Source organism: Pleurodeles waltl, chromosome 3_2, assembly GCF_031143425.1.
Source record: "Pleurodeles waltl isolate 20211129_DDA chromosome 3_2, aPleWal1.hap1.20221129, whole genome shotgun sequence".
Taxonomy (NCBI): Eukaryota; Metazoa; Chordata; class Amphibia; order Caudata; family Salamandridae; genus Pleurodeles; species Pleurodeles waltl.
In genome coordinates this window covers 23,706,826-23,734,647 of record NC_090441.1, presented here as the reverse complement: position 1 = coordinate 23,734,647, position 27,822 = coordinate 23,706,826, and the positions used below count along the sequence as shown (strand labels likewise).

At 47.1% G+C, this 27,822-nt stretch overlaps 1 protein-coding gene across 7 annotated transcripts in view; it reads left to right on the top strand.

Annotated features, from left to right (window-relative positions):
* AKAP1 (A-kinase anchoring protein 1) overlaps nt 1-27,822 on the top strand; it is a 312,712-nt gene that overhangs the window by 186,299 nt on the left and 98,591 nt on the right. For all 7 annotated transcript variants that reach the window (XM_069226646.1, XM_069226648.1, XM_069226643.1 and 4 more), the window contains 2 exons: nt 10,667-10,803; nt 20,106-20,232. In XM_069226646.1, the coding sequence (XP_069082747.1) occupies nt 10,667-10,803; nt 20,106-20,232 (264 nt within the window). The remainder of the gene's footprint in view (nt 1-10,666; nt 10,804-20,105; nt 20,233-27,822) is intronic.

Sequence of the window (27,822 nt, the reverse complement as noted above, 5' to 3'; positions counted from 1 at the left end):
AAATTCGCCCCTACCTGTGTGTGTGTGTTTTTTTTAATTTTTTTATCTGAGATACTGTTGCCTTAGTATCATGTCCGTTTGGTACAAAATATCTCTGTACTGACCATTCCCTCTCTCGAATAGCTGCTGTATGTACCTCTCCCCTCATTTCCCTTTCATATTTCATTACTTTCTCAAAAAGTCTCTTGACTCTGACACATGCCTCCCTTTTGCATAATCCTTTCATGCATGAAATGCTTCCCACTGGAATCACTTCGCCTTCTTCCATTTCTAGTCCCATTCTCAAACAATCTTCTAAGTAGTCTATTCTACTTTCCTCAAATGACCCCAATTTTGGTCATTGTCTGTGTTGGTCTTAGCGCGGGATGTAAACCCAATTGTCTAAAACAGTTATATGGTAACCCTTCTGTTCGCCCACATACCATCCATCATGGCAAGTCAGGCTCCGGTTGTAGTAAAGTTTCATCAAATTTCTTACTTTTTTTTATAAAGCTTAAACATATAACATTTCGCAAAGACAACCCATTGCAATGTAAAGGCAATTATTTTTGTAACTGCAGTTTGGCTAGATATATAGTTTGCAACCTCTACCCCATGTTAAAATGATTCTTAGACTCTCCAAAAATTCTAATAAACCCCGGGAACTTTATATCCTACTGTGAATGACCTAACCTCCTGTACTAGGGAAGAACCAATCCCCTTTGCTCCTTTCAGCAGTGCCTTTTAGTATCTTTTGGAGCTATCGTCAGCCTGTTATACCTGGGGATTTCAACTCCTCCCAGGATAGGAATAGATACCCTAAACCTATTCGAGGGGGGGACTCAAACTCAGAATGGGGATCTCCCTCGGTCTCCTCCGTGAAGTCAGTTTGAACCAGCAGTATTCAAAGTGGACCCTACGGACACAGTCTTGGTGCCTTACCTGATTCAACGTGACTGCAAACAACTGTAGGCAATTCACTACTTAATGTCTGGATATAGCAGATGAGATCACATGTCTTGGTGGGTCCAGGGAATTCCTTTGTCAGGGTCTGCCGGGAACCAACTCCAATCTGGCAGGCTTGCTCTGAGACAAAGGGAGTTTCCTCTGGTCCTTGACTGCGGTGCTTTGTTCGGCTGGATTCTCTATCAGTCTATCCCGGGTTTTAACACCATTTGTTAAACCACAATTTATTTTTGAAAGAAATGAACAGGCAATACACAGTCATGGAAAATATTAGAGTGCAAATTTACCCAGGCTGCAGTGGAAGCATGCACGCAGGGATCGACTGCCAAATGCTTCATTCTAATGAATTTATGTTGCCTTTTTTATACATGAGTTTCTACATTGCAATACATTGAAAGGCCTGAATTATCTACCACATCCTGCAAGGTCACTTCTAACAGAAGCTCCAAAGCAACATTTTCAACAATTAGCATCTTGGCAGTAAATCTGTTACGTGTAGCAGACCCAAGGTGTTCCTGCATTCTTACAGTCTGATCATAGCATTGAAAGTTACACATTTCTGCCTAACGAATAGATTGGAAAACAACTCGTAAGCTGATAAGGGTCAGTCCAAAGAAGTTCAAACAATCAGTCACTCTTACTTTTGCACACTTTAAGCACTAGTTCCACAATTGAATTTCTTGGCTGAACATCCACTGCTTACAACTAATCCATATTTTTTTTTTTACTTTTCAAGGTCCACGGGCCCAGTCGTACTTCGCTCAGGCAGGGCGGCCTTTCTCTCTCCCCCCCCCTCCCCCCCCCCCCCGCCTGGGGTTTGCATTCTTTAGTCAAAGACTGGAAACTTTTGTCTCGAGTGAGCACAACCTACGCCCAGCACCTGCTTTATCTTGGTTTGCAAGGACGAGTGGAACTTGTATGTTTTCTTGCCAACAAGCTTTCTATTTAACCAAGCATGATGCACAAGAACAGCTTCTAGAAGATATAAAATGGAGGACCATTTCAAAATGGTTGAACAATGGTTCACATTTTTAGGCTTTGACAGGTACTATTTTGTTTAAGTATACTGAAAGGGTGTGTGTGAGGAGCACCAGCATGTATCTTGATTCCTCAGGATCAGGGGGCACACACTAATAATAGAAAGCAGCAGTACAGGGTAGTTTTAATAGTAAAGAAAAAAATCCCAGGATGGCAGAGTTGCACATCAGGACAGCACCTTTAAAATGTAAATGTATGTTTGACTTCCAACGATCTTCAGAGTGAGCAACCATATGTTTTTGTCCTCACTTTAATATCTGCCTTCTAAGGAAATAAACCCAATGGCCATCATTAGTGTTGAGTAATTATAGAGGCAGTTTTTTAGTAACCAGTAATAGAATGTGGGGTGGTTGATAGAGAAGTCTAATAGATGTTTAGATTGGCAACTAAATATTAATGCATGCATTGTCATTTCAGAAACTGAATTACCAAGAATTGTTAATGTTTAGTAAGTGACAATTCTTGTCTCTCAAAAGGATGTCCAGTAATTGCGTTCATTCTTAAATGACCATTTTTGAAGATTCAAACTTCTACTCTTGACTGTACCAACAATCTGCCTTTCATTTTTAAGGGATTTCAAACCGATCTGTGCAGGATGAAAAATGATACATGTAACATGTAAACATGCAATGGCTGAATGCTTTTGCAGTTTTTCCAGCATTAGCAACAACTGATTAAACCTTTGAGTATTTATTTCTGTAGATCTCTCAATATTGAAAGTACTAAATGTTGATAAAATTGTTTAAAGACTTGATAAGTCCTTGAAGGTTTATGGCAACATTTGACTAATTTAAGTTACCTAATTTTTAAGAGTGTCCAGAATTGAGTATCAAGCATGTTGCTTCAACAAATATTCTTACCAAGAAAGATTGCAATTGAAATATAGTTTCTCCATCTGTTTAAAAATTCATCAGAAACCTCCTTAATTTGTGTTAAGTGTTTCCAGGCTGAACTACCTTATAACTTCCAGTTTTTTAATACTTTAACTATAGGCTATGCTCCACCACCCTAACAACCATCTGTTAGTTTAGGTTTTGCAAAACCTTCTTTGTGTGATGAAGTTTGCCCTCTAAGGACTTTTCCCTTTTAACAAATTTGGCCCATCAAACACAGATGAGTGGATCACATTACACCGAAATCTGCATACTGTCTCTAACTTTAATGTTCTGATTCATAGATGGTGCAATGTAGAACGCCTGATTAATTCTGAACCCCATGATATCAGAATTCAGAGTGAGATTAACAGTACAAAATCCTCTGAGCCACTTGTAGTTGAGGTGTTGCACTTTATTGGTAATTTTAAGATAGCATACATAGATCTGTCAAAGGAGCAGTCATGTTTTGCTCTATATTGGAAGGCTTTCTTTTCATGTACTCTCATAAAACCAGTGATGCCCTTGTCTAATGAGTGGTTATAGTCCTTAAAGTTAGTCAGCGGTCTTCCATAATTTTACTGTGACCTTGTAATTCCTTAGATATTTCACAAAATATTTTTTGAAAAATATAATTGGAACTGAGAATACCCGTACTTAAAACAAAAGTTTTCTGAGGCAATAGCCATCTACTCTTCTTTTGTAGTCCTTATCTATTTATTTTTTGGCATCAACTGACACAACATTTTGTGTTTTCTTTGACGTCCTATGCCCTCCCCCGGAAGCTCCCACTTTTGGTTGCTATCTTCAGATTCATTTTTTTCTATTGTTTGGTCTGGATGCTTTGCTGAGAGCTCTTAAAGTCGTGAAAGAAGAAAAATTCGGAAGAAGTTCATCGAAAATATTCTGAAGAAGATCATTGAATAACAGGTACTGGGGGAGATCCCTAGCGAGAAGAGAATAGTGCCACTACTTCGACCTACTCACCTTTACCAGAAGGGACAAGCTCTGACAGTGAGGACTGTGGGAAAATTGGGGAACATGGCTTCATGCATCCCTTTGATTCCATATGCAGAATTACATATGAGACCAATTCACTAATTGTTATGAAACCAATGGTCACAAACAAGAGGGAGTTGGAAAAATCTAGTGGTTGTCACGCAGAAGCTACAGTAAAAACAATGTGATGGAACAAATCATATACAACACAAGGAAGGAAATTTGCAGAACCAACTCCAACTGTAACTATTAATACAGATGCCACTCATGGGCTGAGGGTCTTACATGGGTTTGCTCATGGTCCGAGGGGGTCTGGGATGAACAAGATACAGTACAGCATATCAGTGTCTTGGCGCTAAAGACTTGTCTCCCTAGCCTTAAAAGCCTTTCAGAAAGAGCTATTAAGGAGAATAATTTTGATCCAAACAGACGGCATCAATAGAGTGTTCCATATCAACAAGCGGCGGGACTCAATCCTTTGCCCTTTCAAAACTAGCCAAAGAAATCTGGAAGAGGGTATTGCAGAGACAGACATAACGTCAGTCCTTCTACCAGGGAATGACAATGTAGACGCGGACGGAGAAGCGTCATGCTCTCACAAGTGGGAACTTAAGTGGTGCTCAAACCAGTTTTCTGGAATTGGGGAACTCCAAAGGTAAATATGTTCACAACCCCAAAGAAAGCAAATAATGCCAAAACTTTGTGTCCAGACCGCCACACCACCAATCCCTAGGGAATACTCTGCTGATATTTCCCCCAGTAACTACTGTTACACAGAGTGATCAACAAATGCAAAAGGAGCCAAATGACTTGAACACTAATTGCCCTTCAGTGGGAAAGGTAAATGTGGTTCTCAGAAATAATAAAAATGGCACAGGGCAGCATACTGAAATTGGCAGGACAACATGGTGTTTTGTCAGAGGAAGAGGGGAGGGTACTACATCCAGAACCAGTGTCTTTGAGCCTGGCAGCTTGGCTCCTGACGACAAAATATTCGGTGATCTAAGGCTACCAGAGAACATGTCTCTTCTTAGAGAAGCAAGAATACCAACAACCAGGACATGCTACATAGCCAAATACAAGAGGAACTTATTATGATGCTTTAAGGTGAGCTTACTAGGAAAAAAATCAAATCTAAAGATGCAACTTTATAAAATATCTTACAGACCTATTAAACTGCAAACTGACGTATGCATCGTTGAAGGTGCATATAGCTGCAGTTGTGGCCTCCACAAGTCATATTGTAAGAGGTTTCTTCACAACTCCAGTAATAAAGCAGTTTTAGAGGGAGCAAAAAATTGTCACCAAGAAAGGTACTGTCACCCACATGGAATCTAAATGTGCTAACTCAACTAATGAAAACACCTTTGAACCATTACACAAGGCCATATTAAAGATGCTCACACTAAAGACAGCATTCCTAGTGGCTTTAACATCCCATTGTAGGGTGAGTGAAAAACAAGCACTCACAAAGTCCAAGCTTTTTTCAAAAACCAAAGAATCAATCAACAAGAGCGTTAAACATGCTGGATGTACAATAATGTACTATATCGACCTCAACCTCCTCCCCAGGGCTACCATTGTATAATATGCCCAACCCCCATCACCCCCCGCAGCCCCGGTGACCGCCCACCTCCCGCAGCAATTAATTTCACATTAAGGGGGAAGTGTGCGAACCCCCCTCTTGGGGCCCTGCAGCCCCCATCAGTGCTGAAAACAGATAATGAAGGAGGTACGTTGTGGGCCCCGGGAACTACCACCTCCCTAGAGCAAAGTTTAAGGTTGGAGGGGGGCTGAGACCCCCTCAAGGAGCCATTAATGGCTCTGGGGACTGCCACCCACAAGGGCCAGCTCCTGCTATGTCCTGGGGTGTCCAACCCTCAGAGCCCACTACAATTCTATAGAGATGAATGTGCCCCCACCAGCTGATTTCAGCCCTGGGGACCCCAGGCCCACTATAATTCAATTGGGGGGGGGGGGGGGGGGGGGGGAGACTGCTTGGCTGTGCTCCTTAGGCTGTTTTCAGTCCCAAGGACCCCATCCCCTGGGGCCTGGCCTTCATTAAATGGAGGCGGGGGCTGCGTGGCTCCCTCCTCCCCTGGCAATTTTGACCCGGTAATCACAGGGACTGACCTTTATAATATTTATATTTTTATATATATATTTATTTTTTTTGGGGGGGGGGGGGGGAGTGCCCGATTTCCTCCCCTCTCCCCCCCCCCCCCCCCCCCCCCCTCCCGATCTCTACCCCGGGGCCCTATCCCCTAGGGTCCAGCCGTCTGTCCTGGGTGCACTGCAGGGCGCCCAGTGTGCAATAGGACTGCAGGGGAGCCTCAAGGCCTCTGCGGTCCCAGCTGACTCCCCACCTCCTGTGGGACCCGGCACTTCTGGCAGACAGGGAGCTGCTACACATGCAGCTTCCCCGTCAGAGTAATATTTCCCTGCCCGAATGTCTGCGTGCAGGGAAGCAGAGGAAACCTCTGCTCCCAGCAAGCGAGACGGAGAAGCGTCATGCTCTCACAAGTGGGAACTTAAGTGGTGCTCAAACCAGTTTTCTGGAATTGGGGAACTCCAAAGGTAAATATGTTCACAACCCCAAAGAAAGCAAATAATGCCAAAACTTTGTGTCCAGACCGCCACACCACCAATCCCTAGGGAATACTCTGCTGATATTTCCCCCAGTAACTACTGTTACACAGAGTGATCAACAAATGCAAAAGGAGCCAAATGACTTGAACACTAATTGCCCTTCAGTGGGAAAGGTAAATGTGGTTCTCAGAAATAATAAAAATGGCACAGGGCAGCATACTGAAATTGGCAGGACAACATGGTGTTTTGTCAGAGGAAGAGGGGAGGGTACTACATCCAGAACCAGTGTCTTTGAGCCTGGCAGCTTGGCTCCTGACGACAAAATATTCGGTGATCTAAGGCTACCAGAGAACATGTCTCTTCTTAGAGAAGCAAGAATACCAACAACCAGGACATGCTACATAGCCAAATACAAGAGGAACTTATTATGATGCTTTAAAGTGAGCTTACTAGGAAAAAAATCAAATCTAAAGATGCAACTTTATAAAATATCTTACAGACCTATTAAACTGCAAACTGACGTATGCATCGTTGAAGGTGCATATAGCTGCAGTTGTGGCCTCCACAAGTCATATTGTAAGAGGTTTCTTCACAACTCCAGTAATAAAGCAGTTTTAGAGGGAGCAAAAAATTGTCACCAAGAAAGGTACTGTCACCCACATGGAATCTAAATGTGCTAACTCAACTAATGAAAACACCTTTGAACCATTACACAAGGCCATATTAAAGATGCTCACACTAAAGACAGCATTCCTAGTGGCTTTAACATCACATTGTAGGGTGAGTGAAAAACAAGCACTCACAAAGTCCAAGCTTTTTTCAAAAACCAAAGAATCAATCAACAAGAGCGTTAAACATGCTGGATGTACAATAATGTACTATATCGACCTCAACCTCCTCCCCAGGGCTACCATTGTATAATATGCCCAGCCCCCATCACCCCCCGCAGCCCCGGTGACCGCCCACCTCCCGCAGCAATTAATTTCACATTAAGGGGGAAGTGTGCAAACCCCCCTCTTGGGGCCCTGCAGCCCCCATCAGTGCTGAAAACAGATAATGAAGGAGGTACGTTGTGGGCCCCGGGAACTACCACCTCCCCAGAGCAAAGTTTAAGGTTGGAGGGGGGCTGAGACCCCCTCAAGGAGCCATTAATGGCTCTGGGGTCTGCCACCCACAAGGGCCAGCTCCTGCTATGTCCTGGGGTGTCCAACCCTCAGAGCCCACTACAATTCTATAGAGATGAGTGTGCCCCCACCAGCTGATTTCAGCCCTGGGGACCCCAGGCCCACTATAATTCAATTGGGGGGGGGGGGGGGGGGAAAGACTGCTTGGCTGTGCTCCTTAGGCTGTTTTCAGTCCCAAGGACCCCATCCCCTGGGGCCTGGCCTTCATTAAATGGAGGCGGGGGCTGCGTGGCTCCCTCCTCCCCTGGCAATTTTGACCCGGTAATCACAGGGACTGACCTTTATAATATTTATATATATATTTTTTTTTGGGGGGGGGGGGGAGTGCCCGATTTCCTCCCCTTCCCCCCCCCCTCCCGATCTCTACCCCGGGGCCCTATCCCCTAGGGTCCAGCCGTCTGTCCTGGGTGCACTGCAGGGCGCCCAGTGTGCAATAGGACTGCAGGGGAGCCTCAAGGCCTCTGCGGTCCCAGCTGACTCCCCACCTCCTGTGGGACCCGGCACTTCTGGCAGACAGGGAGCTGCTACACATGCAGCTTCCCCGTCAGAGTAATATTTCCCTGCCCGAATGTCTGCGTGCAGGGAAGCAGAGGAAACCTCTGCTCCCAGCAAGCGAGATCTGTGTGACCCCGGTCTCTCTTCCACACTGGTTATTAACCCAACAAGGTAACACTAACTAGCCAGTTGAAAGTCCTCCATTTGGATAGACATTTTGTGCAAAACTGTGGATAAATGAGCAGGTGAACTTCCATTCTGACCATGATGTTCATTTCACAGAAATTAAATCTTAACAGGAAGCACTTACAAATATAAACATCGCAGGTGCCCCAGTTGAAGCTCCACTTCTGGAAGGGACACATGATCCTAACTCCTGGGCCTGGCAAAGCAAGTGTTTACTTGGCTATTCCATATTGAAAAACGATCTGACTTCCTTTGTGGAGGTGAATGCATCTTTCATCTATTGGTGCGCAATCAGAGCCACTCTCAGACCCAGACACACCCTCTTCCACCTATTCCCCCACCCAGAAAGACCAGTCCTGGGGCCAACTCCCACTGCGCATAGCCAGGTGGTTAGGGCCGTGCGTGGTTGGATTGATAGAGGTTGGCCGCAGAATAGGCCATGTGGCCAACACCCACTGCGCACAGCCAAAGGCTGTGCGCAGTGGGTGTTGGATTAACGTAGAATAATGAAAATTTGTTTCGGTATTAAAAAAATAATAATTCCCTGAGAAAACCAAAGGTTACAGGGACGTTCTAGTTAGGTTCTGAATTTACTCGCACAAAAAACGAAAAATTCAGCAGTTATAGTTGGAGCTATTTCAAGTAACTATAACTTGCAGCCTACTGTAACTTGCGCCCTAGTCATGCACTTCTAAGTACTCCAAATATTACAGCACTCATGACAACTTTATAATGTAAATAAAAATATCAATGGAACATTAGAAGTCAAATTATTGAAGAAAAAACTGCATGGTGGGGGGCACAAGTAAGCAACTGCTCTGCACACACATTTTACATCAGTAATGAGCTGGCCAATAAGAAACCACCCTTCTCTGGACTTGCGACCAGCCCTTCTGGCGTTACCGTTTAGCGAGTTAACCTCCTAAATGTTAATGGACCCTGCCCAGAATTGGAGCTCTCAATTTCGGGTGTCTGTTTTCTAAATAATGTAATTAGGCTGTATTGGGCAGTTACAGTGTACTTACGTCTAAACGTTAGCGCATTGGGCATTCGTTTTGCTTGCCTACGAATATTGGATCTCTGACTATTAGGAACTATGAGTAGTATGGTAGGCCGAGGGAAGCGCAAGAGTGCACATAGTGTTTCTAAAACAGCTTTGTAACATCCCTAAGTAAGCATGCGTTTGTGTGACACTTCTATGCCGTGCAGTAACTAGCACTGTGCTCAGCACCCTTTCAGAGTCTCCTCTGTAGAGATGGCGTCCTAAAGGTTGAAGTTCACACTTCCATGACAATGTTTTTTTTTCCTTTCAACTCATATGTTCATGCATTAATATTTGTGCAGCCGAGTTCTGCATTCTGTTTGAATTCTTGTGCAGTGGTTGATTTAGCATACTCATTTCTGGCTGTGATTGAGCTAACCTGTTTAATTGCTATGTTTTTTTAAATTTATTTCTATTTCATTCGGCATATGGAGTGCGTTTTGCACTCAGTCACCCTTTTATGGAAACAATTGACCTTTTCAACTTTTCCCTATTTTTATGTCTGTTTTTCAGTTGGCAAGCTTCTCTTATCTGTACTAAAAATTCTAAAACTATATTTAGATTTTGTTTATATGTGTGCTGCTGATAACTACTTATAGTGCTGCGTTGTCAATGTGACATCTAGTCAACTGGCCACAGTAACAGAATCCCTTAATTGGCCAACAGTTCTACATTGTCAATTTGTCTGTATTCCCCTAATCTTCAGATACCGGAGCTCAAGGAGCAGTGCAGACCTGCCTTGCGGGAGGGGGCTTTGCATTTTAAAATACTTTACACTGTTTATATGTAATGTAAAATTTGCAAAGTCATATTGCATAATGATTATCTAAATAGGTTGTTTCGAGCGCTCTATTCAGCCCTGGATACAGCTCAGTAAGTATTGCACAGAAAGAGGTAGCTATGTAGAGCAGTTTGATGGTATTTTAATATCCTATTGTTTCGAGTTTTATTAACTATTAGTACAGTGGAATTTTACAGAGGGAAGACCATCGGACAGTTTTTATTTTTTGTCTTGGTCATCAGTTAAGTCGATGAGGGCTAATGATCAAAACTCGGAGTTAGTTCTCTCCTCAGTGGTACCTCGAAACATTCTGCGTTCGCGCATCATCTAGTTTATGGGTCCTTGGTTTAGCATTTGACGTTCAGATTATTGGAAACTCGTGTAGTTTGAATATTTGCCGGTTCGTGGTACCCAAGTTGCAGGGATGTTGCGATGAACTTACTTTGCCATGCTCGAGTGGAAGATGAAATGCAATTTACATAGGGATCTGCTTCGGATGAGCTCTAAAATATTTTTGTTTTATGACGTTCTTTAGGTTCGGATGTGAATAGCATGGATTCCGTTGACAGCGGCTGTCCTCTGGGAAAGATGACGGAAAGCCATCAGGAACCCAAGCCAGGACTAGAGTCCAAAAAGTCTGATCTTACTGTCTGGGAAATAGAAGTGCCAAAGGTAAAACAAAATGTTAACCGCACAGACATTTAGTTGCTGTTGGTTCTTTAGAGCTACAATAACTGGTTGCTTTTCAGTAAGAAAAAAGGCCAAATGAACGCTTTTCATTATGCGAAGAGTTGTCCTTATCTGCACTGTTTTTATCTATCTCATATTTTTCTTTTGTTAACACTGCCTCGTATGGTTAAGCTAGTACAGCTGTTATGATGAGCAGAGGACGGCTGCCTCTCCTAGGTTATGTTGCAATCCCACAAAACTGCTTTTCTCAGGAACATTTTAAGCGCAAACGACTGATTAGACTTCATTACGTGTTGATCACCGAACTCCAACTAGAAGGGGAACTCCGTTTTATTGCAGGGGGCAAAAGTACACGTATGGACGAGACTTAATTGTTCAGTGAATGATTAGGGTCTAGTGCTGTCAGTAATAAGAAATAATTTATATTTGACGCATATTTTGTAAATCGGTGATTCAGTAAGATTGAGTGCGTGTTCAAAATGAGAATCTGAAGTAATTTCTCTTACAATATAAATACTGTTTTGTTATAAACGTTGTTTATTGTCATAAGTCAGATGCATTTATTTATGTTTCTGCTGGGACATGTTTTGGTTGTTTAATGGCACCTTACGCTGCCAGCTGTGCTCTAACATGAACACTTCACTACTAGATTGAAAAGGCGAGATGGAAAAGTACCAGTCAGAAACAAGATCTTTTGGTTTTACCTGGTGCTTGTTTACTTTGTGTCTAGAAGCTCCAAAGTATTTCAGCTGTACGTTATTGTAATATCAGTGATGCAAAATAATTGTAATTTGAAATGTGCTTTGGGGAAGGTCAATAAATCCATTCTCCTTTCCCTCAAAAGGTGAGGCAAATAAAATGCATCGACATAAAAGTCCATTAGATGAAATGAAATAAAACAAATTGGATCATAGAAAGAGAAGAAAGCCTGAATGAGTTAGGAATTCCCAGACTGAAGGCCTGTAAGCAAAATAAACTGTGGCTTCATTCGGACACACAAAGTTTGAGGTCAACTATTTAGGGAAGTGTAGGAAAGTCCCCTCTTTCTGGCATGGTTATCCCTACTTTTTGCCTGATGTCAGCTTGCTTAGATTGTTTACACTGGGATCTTGCTAATCAGGAACTCAGTGACTGTGCTCTCGCCTCCAGTTTTGGTACTTCATACACCCCACAGTTGGCATACTGTTGTACTCCTGTAAGTCCCTGTTAGATGGTACTTAGGTACCCAGAGAATTGGTACACCAAGGGACTCCTGGGCTGCAGCATGTATTATGCCACCTATGGAAGTCCATGCAAACTGTGTCCGCAGGCCTGCCTTTTGCAGCCTGTGTGTAAAGGTGCATGCATCCTTTCACTCTTGGTCACTACACCAGCCACTGTAAGTCACCCTATGGTAGGCCCTTTCAGCCCAAAGGGCATGGTGCAGGTCCCTGCGTGTGTGGGCAACCCTGTATGAAGAGAGGTGCCCCTATTAACACCTGTTCCAATTCCCTAGACTTTATAAGTGCGGGGAAATCATTTTATCTATGTACTGGCCTCTACCTGTGATCCAACTACATAATGGTAACTCTGAACGTGGGCATGTTTGATAGCAAACATGTCGGAATTATACCCAAATACTGATTCCATTGGTGGCGGGATTCCATGCACCCCGGAGGTTCCTTAAAGAGTCCCCCAGCTCTGCTCCTACCAGTCTTTCATGATCTGTGAGCAGCCTGCACTGCTTCAGCACCCCCAGACATGATTCTGCCCTCCTGCTGTTTGACCAGTTCAAGCAGGGGACAGCAGAACAGAGGATTTCCTGTAGGAGAGGGATGCAACCTCCTCTCCTTTGGAAATAGGTGTTACTGGGCTTGGGAGGGGTAGATTTCCCACGCCACGGGCTTGCTTTGAAGGGCACATTTGGGGCCCTCCTTGCATAATCAGGTTTGCACCATTCCAGGGACCACTGGTCCCTGCTCTGGTGTGAAACACGCAAAGGAAAGGGGAATGACCACTCCCCTGTCTAGCTGCACCCCTAGGGTGGTGCTCCTCCAGGTGGCCACTTGGTTCTGCCAGCTTGGAAAAAAGATGTGCAGAGGCCTCTGGGAGCATCTGACTGGGTAGGCCAAGTAGCTGGTATCGGTGACCCCATCTGATAGGTGGGCATCCCAGAGAGTGACCAAACCCCCTTTTTGGGCTATTTAGTGACTCCCATGAGGGTGGGTCTCCATATTAGTCTTGCAAGACTCCTCCAGGACTTCTCTGCAAAGACATCTTCTGCTCCTGGCCTTTGGACCACTGCTGGCTGCACAGGAACTGAACAAGACTCCACCGCCTGAGACGACCTCTACTTTCAACATTGTTTCCGCATCTCCTGTTAACACTCTGCAACATCTCCATGGCTTTGCATCCTCTGGGGTTGGCAAAACTTCAACTGCACTAAGAAGCAAGAAGGAATCTCCCTTGAAGTGAAGGAGTCAATCCCCTGTATCCGCAGGCACCTAAGGCAACAACGTCCAGCTGGTGGGATCTTCTGTCCTCCAGATCTGCGAAGATTCTCCAACACAGGTGGTGGTTCTGAGGGAACCCCTGGGTCTTCTCTGCCTTGTCCATTGTGGGAGACGGTGAGTCCTTGTCTCTTCCACTGGGATAGAATCCCTGTGCAGCATGACCGTTGCACCAACCAAGACTTGTTGACTCCTTCTCCGAGGGATCTTCAAGCTCCAGGTAGGCCTGGCCCCCAGCAATCTACCTCTGCAAGGACAGTTTCCTTTCTGCTGCTCCAGTGACGCCTCTTCAGGTAGTGCTGACTGGGCCTCACTGTGGCATAGTGTGCTTGCTGCCAGTGGGTTGCTTGGGAGTGCTCCGACTGATTCTGCTGGCTCTCCTGCCTTCTGAGGGTCAGACCGGACTTCCCTTCAAGAGTTGAGTTCCCAAGACCTTGCTGATCCTCAACAGCTCTGCAAAACCTTAACCAACTTCTTTTGCATTTGCCTGTGTTTTTTTCGTTGGTCCTTCCGACCACTGATCAATTTGCAATCCTGCAACCTTTGAGGGACAGGTCATAGGTGACTTTTGGGACTCCTCTGCAGCTGGACTTCATCCATCACCTTTGATCTGACTCTTCAGCCACAGAAGGGCAGGCTCTGGCTCCTGCCCCACCTGGACACTCCTGCATGGACTGGACTGTCACCTTCTTTTGCCGGTTCTCCTCGACCAGAATCTGCCCTTGCGGTTCCATTGGTCCAGTCGTGCTTCTGCACTCTCCAACCACGAAGTCCCCCATGTTAATCTATGGGAGAACTGCACAACTTACCTTTCTGCACCTGGCCGCTGGAGATCTTCTAGGTACTTTTGGGTTCCACTCTCCCCCAGCCCTTGTCTAACTACTCCATACACTGTGGTGGGGAACTGTTCACATTCAATTTGTTTAGCTTGTGGTTTGGCCCCCTCTATAGGGCCCTTGCTAATTTATGCATTTCCTGAGTACTTACCTTTGTATTTTGTGTGTTCATACCTCCTGAGAGAGGTATACCAATTGCAGTGTAGTTGGGCATCCCTGTAATAAAGTACCTTTATTTTTGCAGCAATGTCTGGCTCCTTTCATGTGGGATAAGTTACTGTATGACTACTGTGGTATTGCAAGTGCTTCACATGCTTTCTAGATAAGTCTTGGCTGCTCACCACAGCCACCCTCGAGAGCCCTGGCTGTCTATACACTGTAAAACTAACTAGTTGGGGTTTGCCTGGACCCAGTATAAGGTGTAACACCATAGGTGTCCACCACACACTGGGCCAGCTTCCTACAGGAAGAGATAGGATTTTCTAGGCTTATCCAGCAGATCTTATTTTATTATTATTTTTTATTTAGAGAACTTGCCTGCGGAAGACAGTGACAGATGTGAGTTATTGAGGTTTGCACCCAGGTACTGTGCGACTCCCCACCAAGATTGACGTTTAGAAGTGTTCTCCTTTCCTATAGGCTCCTTCATCTTGGTGATTTGACCAATTAATTTAAATGTGTGGCAGAGCATTGTCATTAATTGACTTAAATTCTAGTGGATTATTCTAAAAAACATTCTGGGTAAAGTATTGTGAATGCTTATTGTGTGATAGTATGGTTGAATAATGTTATAGTTGAAATATTTTTATTAACTCTTCTGATATAAGTTCACCAGTAATCAAGTTGACTTTGGCATCCACAATCTATGCAACATCTATAGTGTAAGGAAAAATTAGGTTACATTGTAATTTAACTATCTCAAACGTTATGCATCAATATGGCAAGTTCTAACCAACACATTCAGGGCTTTTGTTTACTGATAGTTTTAAGTCTCACCTGAGACTGCACAAGTGCAGTCGCTTGTGAGACATTTTGTTAAATTACAAAATGGCTTAGAGCCTGTCCATTGATTACCATTGGTTGGCTTCATCACTTTGGTCAGCACGTGTTTAACTTGCTGTTGGTCTGTTTGCCCTCCTCTAGAGCATGGCCAAGTACTCCTGTTCTTCCACTGCTTGCTTTGTGAGACCTACTTTATTTTTGTTTGTTAATACATTCCGTTTTCATTGAAACATTTGCAACATGTTTACATCATATGCCCACCCCTCTGTGTTGCTCTCACCCACAGGCAGTTGTTCCCCACATGTGCTCGTGGTCCTCTCTTAGCAGTGTGCTTCTGCCTTTCAGTTGCCAGCCCAAACTGCCCCTCGTCTGTTGCTTGCCCCCACCCTTCCTGCCCCTCCTCTGTTGTTGCTTGTTCCTGCCTTTCCCACCCCATATGTTGCTTGCCCCGCCTGTCCTGCCCCCTCCTCTGTTGTTGCTTGCCCCCGCCCGTCCTGCCCCCTCCTCTATTGCTTGCCCCCGCCCGTCCTGCCCCCTCCTCTGTTGCTTGCCACCGCCCGTCCTGCCCCTCTGTTGCTTGCCCCCACCCGTCCTGCCCCTCCTCTGTTGCTTGCCCCCACCCGTCCTGCCCCTCCTCCTCTGTTGATGCTTGCCCTCCTCCTCTGTTGATGCTTGCCCTCCTCCTCTGTTGATGCTTGCCCTCCTCCTCTGTTGATGCTTGCCCTCCTCCTCTGTTGATGCTTGCCCTCCTCCTCTGTTGATGCTTGCCCTCCTCCTCTGTTGATGCTTGCCCTCCTCCTCTGTTGATGCTTGCCCTCCTCCTCTGTTGATGCTTGCCCTCCTCCTCTGTTGATGCTTGCCCTCCTCCTCTGTTGATGCTTGCCCTCCTCCTCTGTTGATGCTTGCCCTCCTCCTCTGTTGATGCTTGCCCTCCTCCTCTGTTGATGCTTGCCCTCCTCCTCTGTTGATGCTTGCCCTCCTCCTCTGTTGATGCTTGCCCTCCTCCTCTGTTGATGCTTGCCCTCCTCCTGTGTTGATGCTGGCCCCCCCTCCTGTGTTGATGCTTGCCCCCCCCCCCTCCTGTGTTGATGCTTGCCCCCCCCCTCCTGTGTTGATGCTTGCCCCCCCTCCTGTGTTGATGCTTGCCCCCCCCCTCCTGTGTTGATGCTTGCCCCCCCCTCCTGTGTTGATGCTTGCCCCCCCCTCCTGTGTTGATGCTTGCCCCCCCCTCCTGTGTTGATGCTTGCCCCCCCCTCCTGTGTTGATGCTTGCCCCCCCCTCCTGTGTTGATGCTTGCCCCCCCCTCCTGTGTTGATGCTTGCCCCCCCTCCTGTGTTGATGCTTGCCCCCCCTCCTGTGTTGATGCTTGCCCCCCCTCCTGTGTTGATGCTTGCCCCCCCTCCTGTGTTGATGCTTGCCCCCCCTCCTGTGTTGATGCTTGCCCCCCCTCCTGTGTTGATGCTTGCCCCCCCTCCTGTGTTGATGCTTGCCCCCCCTCCTGTGTTGATGCTTGCCCCCCCTCCTGTGTTGATGCTTGCCCCCCCTCCTGTGTTGATGCTTGCCCCCGCCCCTCCCTCTGTGGTTGCTTGCCCCCGCCCCTCCCTCTGTGGTTGCTTGCCCCCGCCCCTCCCTCTGTGGTTGCTTGCCCCCGCCCCTCCCTCTGTGGTTGCTTGCCCCCGCCCCTCCCTCTGTGGTTGCTTGCCCCCGCCCCCCCCTCTGTGGTTGCTTGCCCCCGCCCCCCCCTCTGTGGTTGCTTGCCCCCGCCCCCCCCTCTGTGGTTGCTTGCCCCCGCCCCCCCCTCTGTGGTTGCTTGCCCCTGCCCCCCCCTCTGTGGTTGCTTGCCCCTGCCCCCCCCTCTGTGGTTGCTTGCCCCTGCCCCCCCCTCTGTGGTTGCTTGCCCCTGCCCCCCCCCCCCCTCTGTGGTTGCTTGCCCCTGCCCCCCCCCCCCTCTGTGGTTGCTTGCCCCTGCCCCCCCCTCTGTGGTTGCTTGCCCCTGCCCCCCCCTCTGTGGTTGCTTGCCCCTGCCCCCCCCCCTCTGTGGTTGCTTGCCCCTGCCCCCCCCCCCCTCTGTGGTTGCTTGCCCCTGCCCCCCCTCTGTGGTTGCTTGCCCCTGCCCCCCCCCCCTGTGGTTGCTTGCCCCTGCCCCCCCCCCTCTGTGGTTGCTTGCCCCTGCCCCCCCCCCTCTGTGGTTGCTTGCCCCTGCCCCCCCCCCCCTCTGTGGTTGCTTGCCCCTGCCCCTCCTCTGTGGTTGCTTGCCCCTTGCCCCTGCCCCTCCTCTGTGGTTGCTTGCCCCTGCCCCTCCTCTGTTGGTTGCTGTCTTTGGCAGCCCCCTCCCCTCCCCTGTTGGTTGCTGTCTTTGGCAGCCCCCTCCCCTCCCAGTGCTGGCTGCGGAACCCCCCCAATTCCCACCACCACATACCCCCACCCCATGCCACCTGCACTGGCAGCCCTAATCATCCCACCTGCCAGTGCTGGCAGCAGTCCCCACCAGTGCTGGCAGCCACCCCCTCTCCATAGTGCTGGCAGCCCCAAACCCCCCCACACACACACACACAAACCAATGAGAAGGGACTATATCTGAAGTCCGTAGAAGCCTCTGGGTGTCCAGCTGCTGTTGTGACCTGTGGTCCAGGTAGGTATAAGCCAGGGACGGATTCCAATGTGGCGGACCTGAAAAGGAAGGGGGCATAGTCCAGCACCCTCAGAGGTGCCTAGGTGGCAATGCCTACCCTCCTAGCCGCCTAGACGTGAAGTTCCTGCAAGTTGATGGAGAAAGAAATCCAGCTGCGGGGTCCAGGAGCTACAGAAAAGCCTAGGAGTTGCCCACGAGCTGTCCCTCAATGGTTGTCAGATTGCATGAGGGACCAGCCAGGTCACCAACAAGCACTGGCAAATGTAGGCAGGAGCTGAAGTATTTACAGAGTGTTGTGGACCAGCAAGGTCCAGGACCCTTGAGGGAGAGTCAGAGCTGGCCCTCAGCATGCAGGAAGGCCAGAAGTTGTTGGAGCCCCTACAAGTGATCCACAGGCGATGGACACAGGGACTCACAAGGAAACCTCAGGAGCACAACAAAACAGAAGTCCCATGTCCCATGTCGCAGGAGTTGCAGGACAGGGGCTGATCTTAGTGCTGGAGGCTGGTGCTTCTTGGCATCTGAAGATCTCCTGGAGGAAGAGTCAACAAGCCTTGGCAAGAGCAACAGTGGTGGTGCAAAGGGGGCTGCAGTCCAGTGGCAGGAGCCAGGGACCCACAGTCTCCCAAGTAGGTCAGAAGACAAGCAGGACCCAGAGGAGGTCACAGACCCACCACATGTGATGCAGATCCTTTCAATGTCTGAGACAGCATACCCCACCAGCTGGTTGACGTCTTGAGGAGCCTGTGGATGCAGGGGAATGACATCTTCACTCCAATGCCTTCCTCAATATACTTTTGTCACGTTTATGCCTCTGCAGATTTTCTCAGTTTTGCTAGAAATGGAAGAGTTGAGGGAGGCCTAGAATTGGCAATTAGGGTCAACTTTTGTGGTCTTTTAATGGCAGTGATATTGCAACTTGTATCAAATATTTTTAGTTAGGAGCCTCTTAGCTGGGATGCTTTTTCTGCTTGCAAGGTCTTAAGCCATTGTCTCAGTAAATTTTTTGTTACTAGAGAGCTGAACAGATGTCATCAATGGACCTCTGTGGCTTTAAGCTCTTTCCATTACACCTTAAACTGTTGCCAGCTCAAGGACTTAAAATGTAGTAGAGGGGAATATACTGGATTGTTGTATGGGTAAAGATTTGCCAGGATTTTCACCTCAATATATTTTATTTTGGTAGGAAAACAGGCTGCTGATTTGTCTCAAAACACATGAGGGGATGCCTTACTTGCATGCTTACTCTGACACCTGGGCAGACCTAGCTCATTGGAAAAGGCCTTTTAATCCCATACAATTCATCATTGCGGGCAACCGATATAATTACTGCACCTAAAGAATTGCCACTGAAGTATCTAAGAGAGCTTTGACTCAAGACACATTGTTTGGTTGTATATGTTGTAAATTTTCCTGTATACAAAGCACACCTGAATGAGCTCCACTGGCTCCCCGTTTACAAAAAACACAATTCAGACTTCTACATCACACTCCAGGCACTACATAACACTGTCTGGCCCAGCACATCTCAACAATCTCATATGCTTTCTCAAACCTAGACACTGCTGCTTATCCAGACTCCTACGTGCAGAAATTCCACGCATACAGAAAAACAGATTTGGCAGTCGAGCCATCTGCAGCGCTCCTAAAGTGTGGAATTACCTGCTGGTACACATAAGAGCCTTCTCCACACTTTTTGAATTCCAAAAGAAGCTGGAGACCTGCCTTTTCGAGTAGTCCTACTAGGCCCTAGTTTTTCCTAGACTTGCACCTCTCAGCACCAGGACAACCTCCAGGGTGATAATCGGTATCAGGCGTGTAGTAGTTCGACAAGGAATCAAGCATCTGATCTCACAGAATTGACCCCTCTTTTCTCTGTAGTGGTGCTGTCTGATGAAAGATCATTGCCCCTTTTAGCAGTAGCTGCCTGTTCCATCATCTTTAAAACTTGTACTGGTCAGTACGGTTGTTTAGTCACTTTTCTGTTTTTGGTGGTAGGTTTCAACACAGACTCCTTCTTCTTTTACTAAGATTTTGTAAGAGGTGCACAGTGGTCCCATTAAACTCCCTCTAAAAAGTATGAATCGCTTGTTCACTAGAGGTGCTTCTTACTTCCATTTTTATGTTGATGTCCTATTTAGAGTACTTGCTGCAGTTTAATACATTTTTTTCCTGTAGACTTTGTATCGGTAAATTCGCCCGTGGCCACAAACTTTCATATAGTTATTGAATGATTGTCTATCACTGTGAAAGTAGATTTGCTATAAATGTGTGATGCTTCTTAGTAAATGGTATTTGCAATTGAACTGCTCGTCCTCTTTGCAGCATTTAGTTGGACGGTTAATTGGCAAACAAGGACGTTACGTGAGCTTCCTTAAGCAGACATCTGGTGCCAAAATATACATTTCAACACTACCGTATACACAGGAATTCCAAATATGTCACATAGAAGGTGAGTGGTTTTAAGCGGTTTCTTAATTGTAACTTGTTCTGTCTCAGACATTAAAGAACACTGATCGTCTGAATGTTTTCTATGATTGCGGAAGTACAGTTAAAACACTGTCCTGACAGCAGTCGAATATTTTTAGTCCTGAGATCCTTTATCTGAGAGTAAATGTCTATGTATCTCATGGATGTTTGTCTTTTATAGACATGAGCATGTTTTACTAATCACTGTAATCTATGGCTATTATTTTGTCTCCTTAAGGATTTCACAGTGTGCACTCAATATACCCATCTCAAATAAATCATGTGAAATAAAACCTATTGTAATTTAAACGTAGTTCAGCAGGGCATTTCCTAATGTAGATATTCTTTAAAGTGAGTAAAACGCACAAGTTAACTTTTCCACACTTGAATAAAACAACTTGTGGGCGTTGCTCCTTGTAGCCCTTGCACACGTTCTTTCTAATGATTTGAAGGGCCGCAGTATAAACGGAAGGATCTGGAATGAACGGTTTCCTCAAGAAATTGAATTTCTTGTAAGCATATAAGGGACACTCAGGTCTCTAGTGCTAGGAAGTGGCGTCCTGGTGCTATATAAGAAGCACTGGTGCTTGCACTTTGTACACTTTCACTGGAAAATACGTTAGTTATGGTTTACAGGAGGTGACTAGTGCCTGAAGCACATAACCTCAGAATACCGGAAATATTTGCAACCCACTCTAATGTGCAAAGAATATTGTTTAGTGGCACTTTAAATGGTTTAGTTAAGTCTTCAGAGTGATAAATGGCATTGGTAATTGTACATTTAAAATTGTGTTCTGTACCTCTTGCTATTTAGTTATGGTCTTATTGACAAGATGATGTAGCTGTAGAGGAGCAAATCAGTCTGTCCCCAGCGACCAGGTGCAGAGTGGTTACCTACCCAGTCATCCCATAGACGAACACTGGGAAATAGTGGTTTGTTTGTGTGTTTCAGGACCCTTCCCGGTAGACCCTGAGGAAAACAACCGACAAGAGGAAAGTTGGAGAGTGCCCCCACCCGAGGATACCCAGAAAACGGGAGTACCTACACCAAGGGACCGTATGCAGAAGGGAGAAGGGACTCTCTGAAGTCAGTGGAAGCTTTGGAGTGTCCACCTGCTATTGCGACCCATGGACCAGGCTGGTGGAACCCATGGATGGATTCCGGACGTGGAGGACCTGAAAAGGAAGAGGACCGAGCCCAGCACCCTCGGCAAAGCCCAGGTAGTGCAGGTGCCAATGCCCACCCTACCTAGAGGTGAGGTTCCTGCAAGTTGGAGGAACAAATCCAGCTGCGGGATCCAGGAGCTGCTGAAGATCCTAGGAGTCACCTACAAGTTGTCCCTCAACAGTCACCGGATTATAGGAGGGTCAGTGACCAGCCACGTCACCAATATGCACTGGCAAATGCAAGCAGGAGCTGAAGACGTATTTGCAGAATTTTGGAGACCAGCAAGGTCCAGGAGATGCTACCCTGAACGGGGAGTCAGGGCTGACTGTCAGCACAGAGGAAGGCCAGCAGAAGTCATTGGAGCCCCCACGAGTGACCCACAGTCGATGGACACAGAGCCACAAAGAGGTCTCAGCAACACAGCAAAACAGAAGTCCCACATTGCAGGAGGTGCAGGACAAGGGTTGATCTTTGAGTTGCAGAGTGCTGGAGGCCGGGGCTTCTTGGCACCTGAAGATCTCCTGGAGGAAGACTCAACAAGCCTTGGCAAGTGCAACAGTCAGGAGTGCACAGGGTTCCAGTCCAGTGGCAGAAGCAGGGACCTACAGACCCCCAAGTTGGTCAGAAGTCTAGCAGGACCCAGAGAAAGCCAAAGACCCACCACCAGTGATGCAGACCTTTTGATGTCTGTGGGACAGCAGACCCCACCAGCCAGGTGACAACATCATTGGGTGCCTGAGGATGCAGGGGGAATCACTCCTTCACTCCAAGGAAGAATCTCTGATCCGTGCTATGATGATTGCAGATTTTGAAGCCCAGGATCCGTGAGTGGAAATTTCCGACGCAATGTACGAAGAGTCTGCATTGAGAACAGGCTTTGCGTCGTTTCTCCAGCCACGAGGCAGACGCAGAGTCTAATTTTCAGCCACCAGATGGGCAGTGCGTTTTTTTTTTTTTTTCTTCTGAGTTACCAACAGCGGTGTGTGGGATTTCCCCCACAGGTTACCAGTTTACACTTCTAAGGGACCTCGGACAGGATTTGGCACCACTTAGGAAGTCAGGACGCTCAGCTGAAGAGCACTGGCAGATGAAGTTTTTGATGTCTGAGACTTCTGAAGAGGAGGCAAGCTCAGTCCAAGCCCTTGGAAAAACTTCACAAACAGGATTCCAGAAAGCAAAGTCCAGTTCTTTCCCTCTTCGGGCAGAAGCAGCAGGCCAGCACAGCAAATCAGCAAGCAGAGTGGCAGGTCCGCATCAAGCTCTTCTCCTTGGCAGAAGTTCCTCTTGGCACAGAAGTAATCTAAAGTCTGTGGTTCTGGGTCCACTACTTATACTCCTTTCTTCCCTTGAAGTAGGCAAACCTCAAAGGAAAGTGTTCCCAAGATCCTGTCTTGCGCAGGCCTGGCCCTAGACACTCCAGGGGTTTGGAGTCTGCATTGTGTGAGGACAGGCACAGCCCTCTCAGGTGTCGGCTCCTCTCTCCCCACTCTGGCCCAGGAGAGTTGTCAGGAGATGCAGGACACTCCTCAGCTCCCTTTGTGTCACTGTCTAGAAGGAATTCACAAACAGCCCAACTGTCACTCTGACCCAGATGTGGATTCCATCGCAGGCAGAGGCGCAGATTGGTTAAGCAGGAAAACGCCCACTTTCTAAAAGTGGCATTTTCAAACAGGCAATCCAACACCAACTCTACGAAAAGATGTATTTTTAAATTGTGAGTTCAGAGACCCCAACCTCCATATCTCTGGAAACTGGGAAACTGCACTTAAGATATTTAAAGGCTGTCCCTATGTTAACCTATGGGAGAGATAGGCCTTGCAATTGTGAAAATGCTATTTGGCAGTATTTCACGATCAGGACATGTAAAACAGACCAGTACACGTCCTACCTTTTAAATACCCTCTTCCCTGCCCATAGGGCTACCTAGGGCCTGCCTTTGGGGTGACTTAAATGTAGTAAAAGGGAATGTTTGGGCCTGGCAAGTGGGTACACCTGCCAGGTCGAATTGGCAGTGTAAAACTGTACACACCGACGTGGCTGGTCTGAGACATGTTTACAGGGCTACTCGTGTAGGTGGCACAATCAGTGCTGCAGGCCCACTAGTAGCATTTGATTTACAGGCCCTGACACCCATATTGCACTTTACTAGGGACTAACCAGTAAATCAAATGTGCCAATCATGGAATACTAATTACCAATATCCTTTAAACCGAGAGCACTTGCACGTTAGCACTGGTTAGCAGTGGTAAAGTGCCCAGAGTATCAAAACCAGGAAAAACTAATTACAGCTTAGGATCCAAAAACAGGGTTAGAAGCAAAAAGTACAGGGAAACCACACCAAGAGCTACCAAGTCTAAGACTGTTATTTTCCTGTTGTGTGATACTGAATGTTGTTAGTTTGAAGTGGATGAAACACCAAGCTTACAATGCTCAAAGTGCCATTCCACCCATTTGTAGAGATTAGTGAGATCATTCTACTGATATTACATATGATGTAATGTAGTATGGATTGTGCCCAGTAAGGTCTGAGGTTCTGAAGACATGGGGGGGGGGGGAGATAAAGTTAGCCAACTACGGGACTGCCTATTTCCATCCACTTTTGAGGTCTGGTCTTGTCTTGTAGTAACTTCCCTCATGGTCACTCTTAATTGAACTAAACTTTGTTTCAAGTGAAAATAATTGTTTTGGTGATCTTAATCCTAGTCCCATAGCTTAATGTGACCCTGACCCTAATGCAAAGTTCCCGATTGACCCATTGAATCAATAAAAATTAATAGCCACAGTATGTAAAGAGCTATAATGGAGGAGGCCATACAAGTCTTTACACAACGCAGGACCAGCCTACCTGAACCACCGCGTCGCCTTCCACACTCCCGCCAGATCCCTCCGCTCCACCCAGATGGGCCAGGCCACCATCCCTCGCATCTGCAAAACCACCCCCTGGAGGATGATCCTTCACCTACACTGCAGCAAAGAGCTGGAACAACCTCCCCCTACACCTCAGACAAAGCCAGTCGCTCACCATCTTCAGGAGGAACATCAAGATGTGGCTCTTCGGATGAGGCACCTTCTCTCCCTCCAGTACCTTGAGACCCTCACAGGTGAGTAGCCACGCTTTACAAATATTGATTGATTAACACATTAATGAGCCTCAATCAACACGAGACGTAATACATATTAATTGCCTGTGCAGTAATTAAAATGAAGTGCCCCATTCGATGTATACAGGGACTAATGAATACTAATATCCTTGGATAGTAATGAGCCTCATTCTGATCAGTGCTGGCCCCAGGCACTAATGAATAAATGTGATTAGAAAGTGATAAACTTTCTAGACTTGGGCAGTAACAAGTACATGATCGTAGGAGTTAATGACCATCAGTGGCTCATGCACTTATAGACATCAGTGTTGCTAAGCAGTAATGAGACCGAATGGAAGCACATAATTGAGCTTCAGTGACCCTTGTTAATAAATCGTAGAGGGCCCAAATGGTAAAGACAGTCGGTGTTGTCCTACAGTAGTGAACATGAATGACAATAATATTGAATGGCGTGAATGAGCTTCAGTACTACTTGCATTAGTGACCCTTTATGGTCCCAAGCAGCTGCAATCATCAGTGGCCCGATGAAATACTAAACACCAGTGGCACAGGCAGGGTCTTAGCATGAATTGTGGCGACAGATTTCTTTTCACTTTTTGCGCCTGGGGATGTTAGCTAGCAGCTGCCCTTGGTGTCCTATCACCTTCTGCTAGCAGATAATCTTGTGGTGGCTGTCCTGTTACTCCTCCATGCTCAACAGAATGAGGCTGATGAAGGACCTGTGCAGCTGGCTCATTTCCTTGTTTGCAGACACAAACGATACCGTGTGTTACAGTAGTGAACTTTTCAGTGCTATTTTTTAGGTCGAGCGCACAATCGCTCGGACATGTTGTAATCTATCTGTGGGATTTTAACCACGCCCACCGCACGCCCATCACTATCACTTGTTCATGGGATTGCCTTACTCAAATCCGTAGTTATCGTTAGTAAATGCTTTACATTTGTCCCTCCTTGGGGCAGTTTTGTTACCACCTTGGCCACCGACCATTTTACATGAATAATTGCACGTTTGCCGATATGTTTGACTGTGAGCAAACTTTTTCCTTCTGTCTCTCTCCTTCGTGCTCACGGTGGCTATGGCACTTTGAATTTGCTTGCTTATGTCAAATGTTTTACTTTTCATTTTAAATTTGTGGCAAGAAAAGTCCAGTTAGGAATTTACAACGCTAATAACTCTAACTTGGTACCACACTCCACTCTTGCCAACTCTCTACCCATCCTTTACCCACATCCTTAAGCAAGGTGGACAAGAGGACCCTGAGAATCTTCCTCCCAGGAAAAGTTAGAGGAACAACAAATACACTCCCTATTGGAAGCAGAATGTTCAAAAGGACCTTCTCAATCTATGCAGACACCCAACAACTACAAAAGGTTGCGTTCAGGGATGGTTAGCTGCAGGGTGCCTCAGCAGTCATCCCCACTGAACAGTGCTAAAGGCCATGCAGAAAGATACAGTTCGATGGCATCTGTCGCTGTAGATACGCATGTTCTGCAATAGCTCGCCATCTGGTGTTGGGCCGGAGTGTTACAAGTTGTTTTTCTTCGAAGAAGTCTTTCGAGTCACGGGACCGAGTGACTCCTCCTTTTGTCCCCATTGCGCATGGGCGTCGACTCCATCTTCGATTGTTTTTTTTCCGCCATCGGGTTCGGACGTGTTCCTGTCGCTCCGAGTTTCGGAACGGAAAATTAGCTAATTTCGGAAGATTTTCGTCGGTATTGTTGCGTTCGGGATCGGCGTACTTAGATTCCACACCGCATCGAAGATCGAAGAGCTCCGGTGCCCTTCGGGGTAGTTTTTCGATCCTCCGTCGGGGCCTGGTCGGCCCGACCGCGTGCTGAAGAACGCCGATGGAACGGACCCCGTTCCGTTTCTGCCCCAAATGCCACAATAAGTACCCTTACACAGACCAACACTTGGTCTGCAACCTGTGCCTGTCACCTGAGCACAGCGAAGACACCTGCGAGGCCTGTCGTGCGTTCCGGTCCCGAAAAACACTCCGAGACCGTCGAGCCAGAAGACTTCAGATGGCGTCCGCACCGACAGCCCAACGGGAGTTCGAGGAACAGGAAGAAGAAGGTACCTTCTCGATCCAAGACTCGGACTCCGAAGGATTCGACGATACACAAACCGTGAGTAAGACGTCGAAATCCACTCAGAAGAACATTTACAAGGCCCAGGGGACGCCACTGCCACCAGGCCATGGCTCCACCCATAAATTCGGTGACCGCCCGTCGGCACCGAAAAAGGCCCACACAGTGCCGAGATCGTCCGACTCCGGTCGAGACACCGGCACGCAGCCTTCTCGGGACCGAGAAAGTGCTGGAGACAAGCCTCGACACCGAGATGCCGGTGCCGACACGGCTCGACGCCGAGACAGCGGCACCGAAACAGATCGACGCCGAGAGGTTTCGGCCCCGAAAAAGAAAAGAGTCACCTCGGAGCCGAAAAAACACGCAGACAGGGTTTCGATGCCGAAACAAACTGCAAGCGACCCAGCTTCAGGCTCTTATACAGAAGAGCACTCGCTAACCTCCCAAATGCAGAAGCATAGGTTTGAGGAAGAGCTGCAAGCAACTGATGTGGACCATACGCAAAAGCGTATCTTCATACAGCAGGGGACAGGAAAAATAAGCACCCTTCCCCCCATTAGGAGAAAGAGAAGGTTGGAGTTCCAGACGGAACAAACACCACAACCAAAAGTGGTGAAAAGAGTTACCCCACCACCCTCTCCTCCGCCTGTGATTAACGTCTCACCAGCACAAACTCCATCACACTCCCCAGCTCACACCACCATGAGCCAGGGTGACCAAGATCAGGACGCATGGGACCTATACGACGCCCCAGTGTCAGATAACAGTCCGGAGGCATACCCTACAAAGCCATCTCCACCAGAAGACAGCACCGCGTATTCTCAAGTGGTGGCTAGAGCAGCACAATTTCACAACGTAAGCCTCCACTCAGAACAAGTCGAGGATGATTTCTTATTTAACACACTCTCCTCCACCCACAGCTCCTACCAAAGCCTGCCTATGCTCCCTGGTATGCTCCGGCACGCAAAAGACATCTTTAAGGAGCCGGTCAAAAGTAGGGCAATCACACCAAGGGTGGAAAAAAAGTATAAGGCGCCTCCTACAGACCCGGCTTTCATCACTACACAGCTGCCACCAGACTCTGTCGTTGTAGGAGCAGCTAGGAAAAGGGCCAACTCTCACACATCTGGAGATGCACCACCCCCAGATAAAGAAAGCCGCAAGTTCGATGCAGCTGGTAAAAGAGTCGCAGCACAAGCTGCAAACCAGTGGC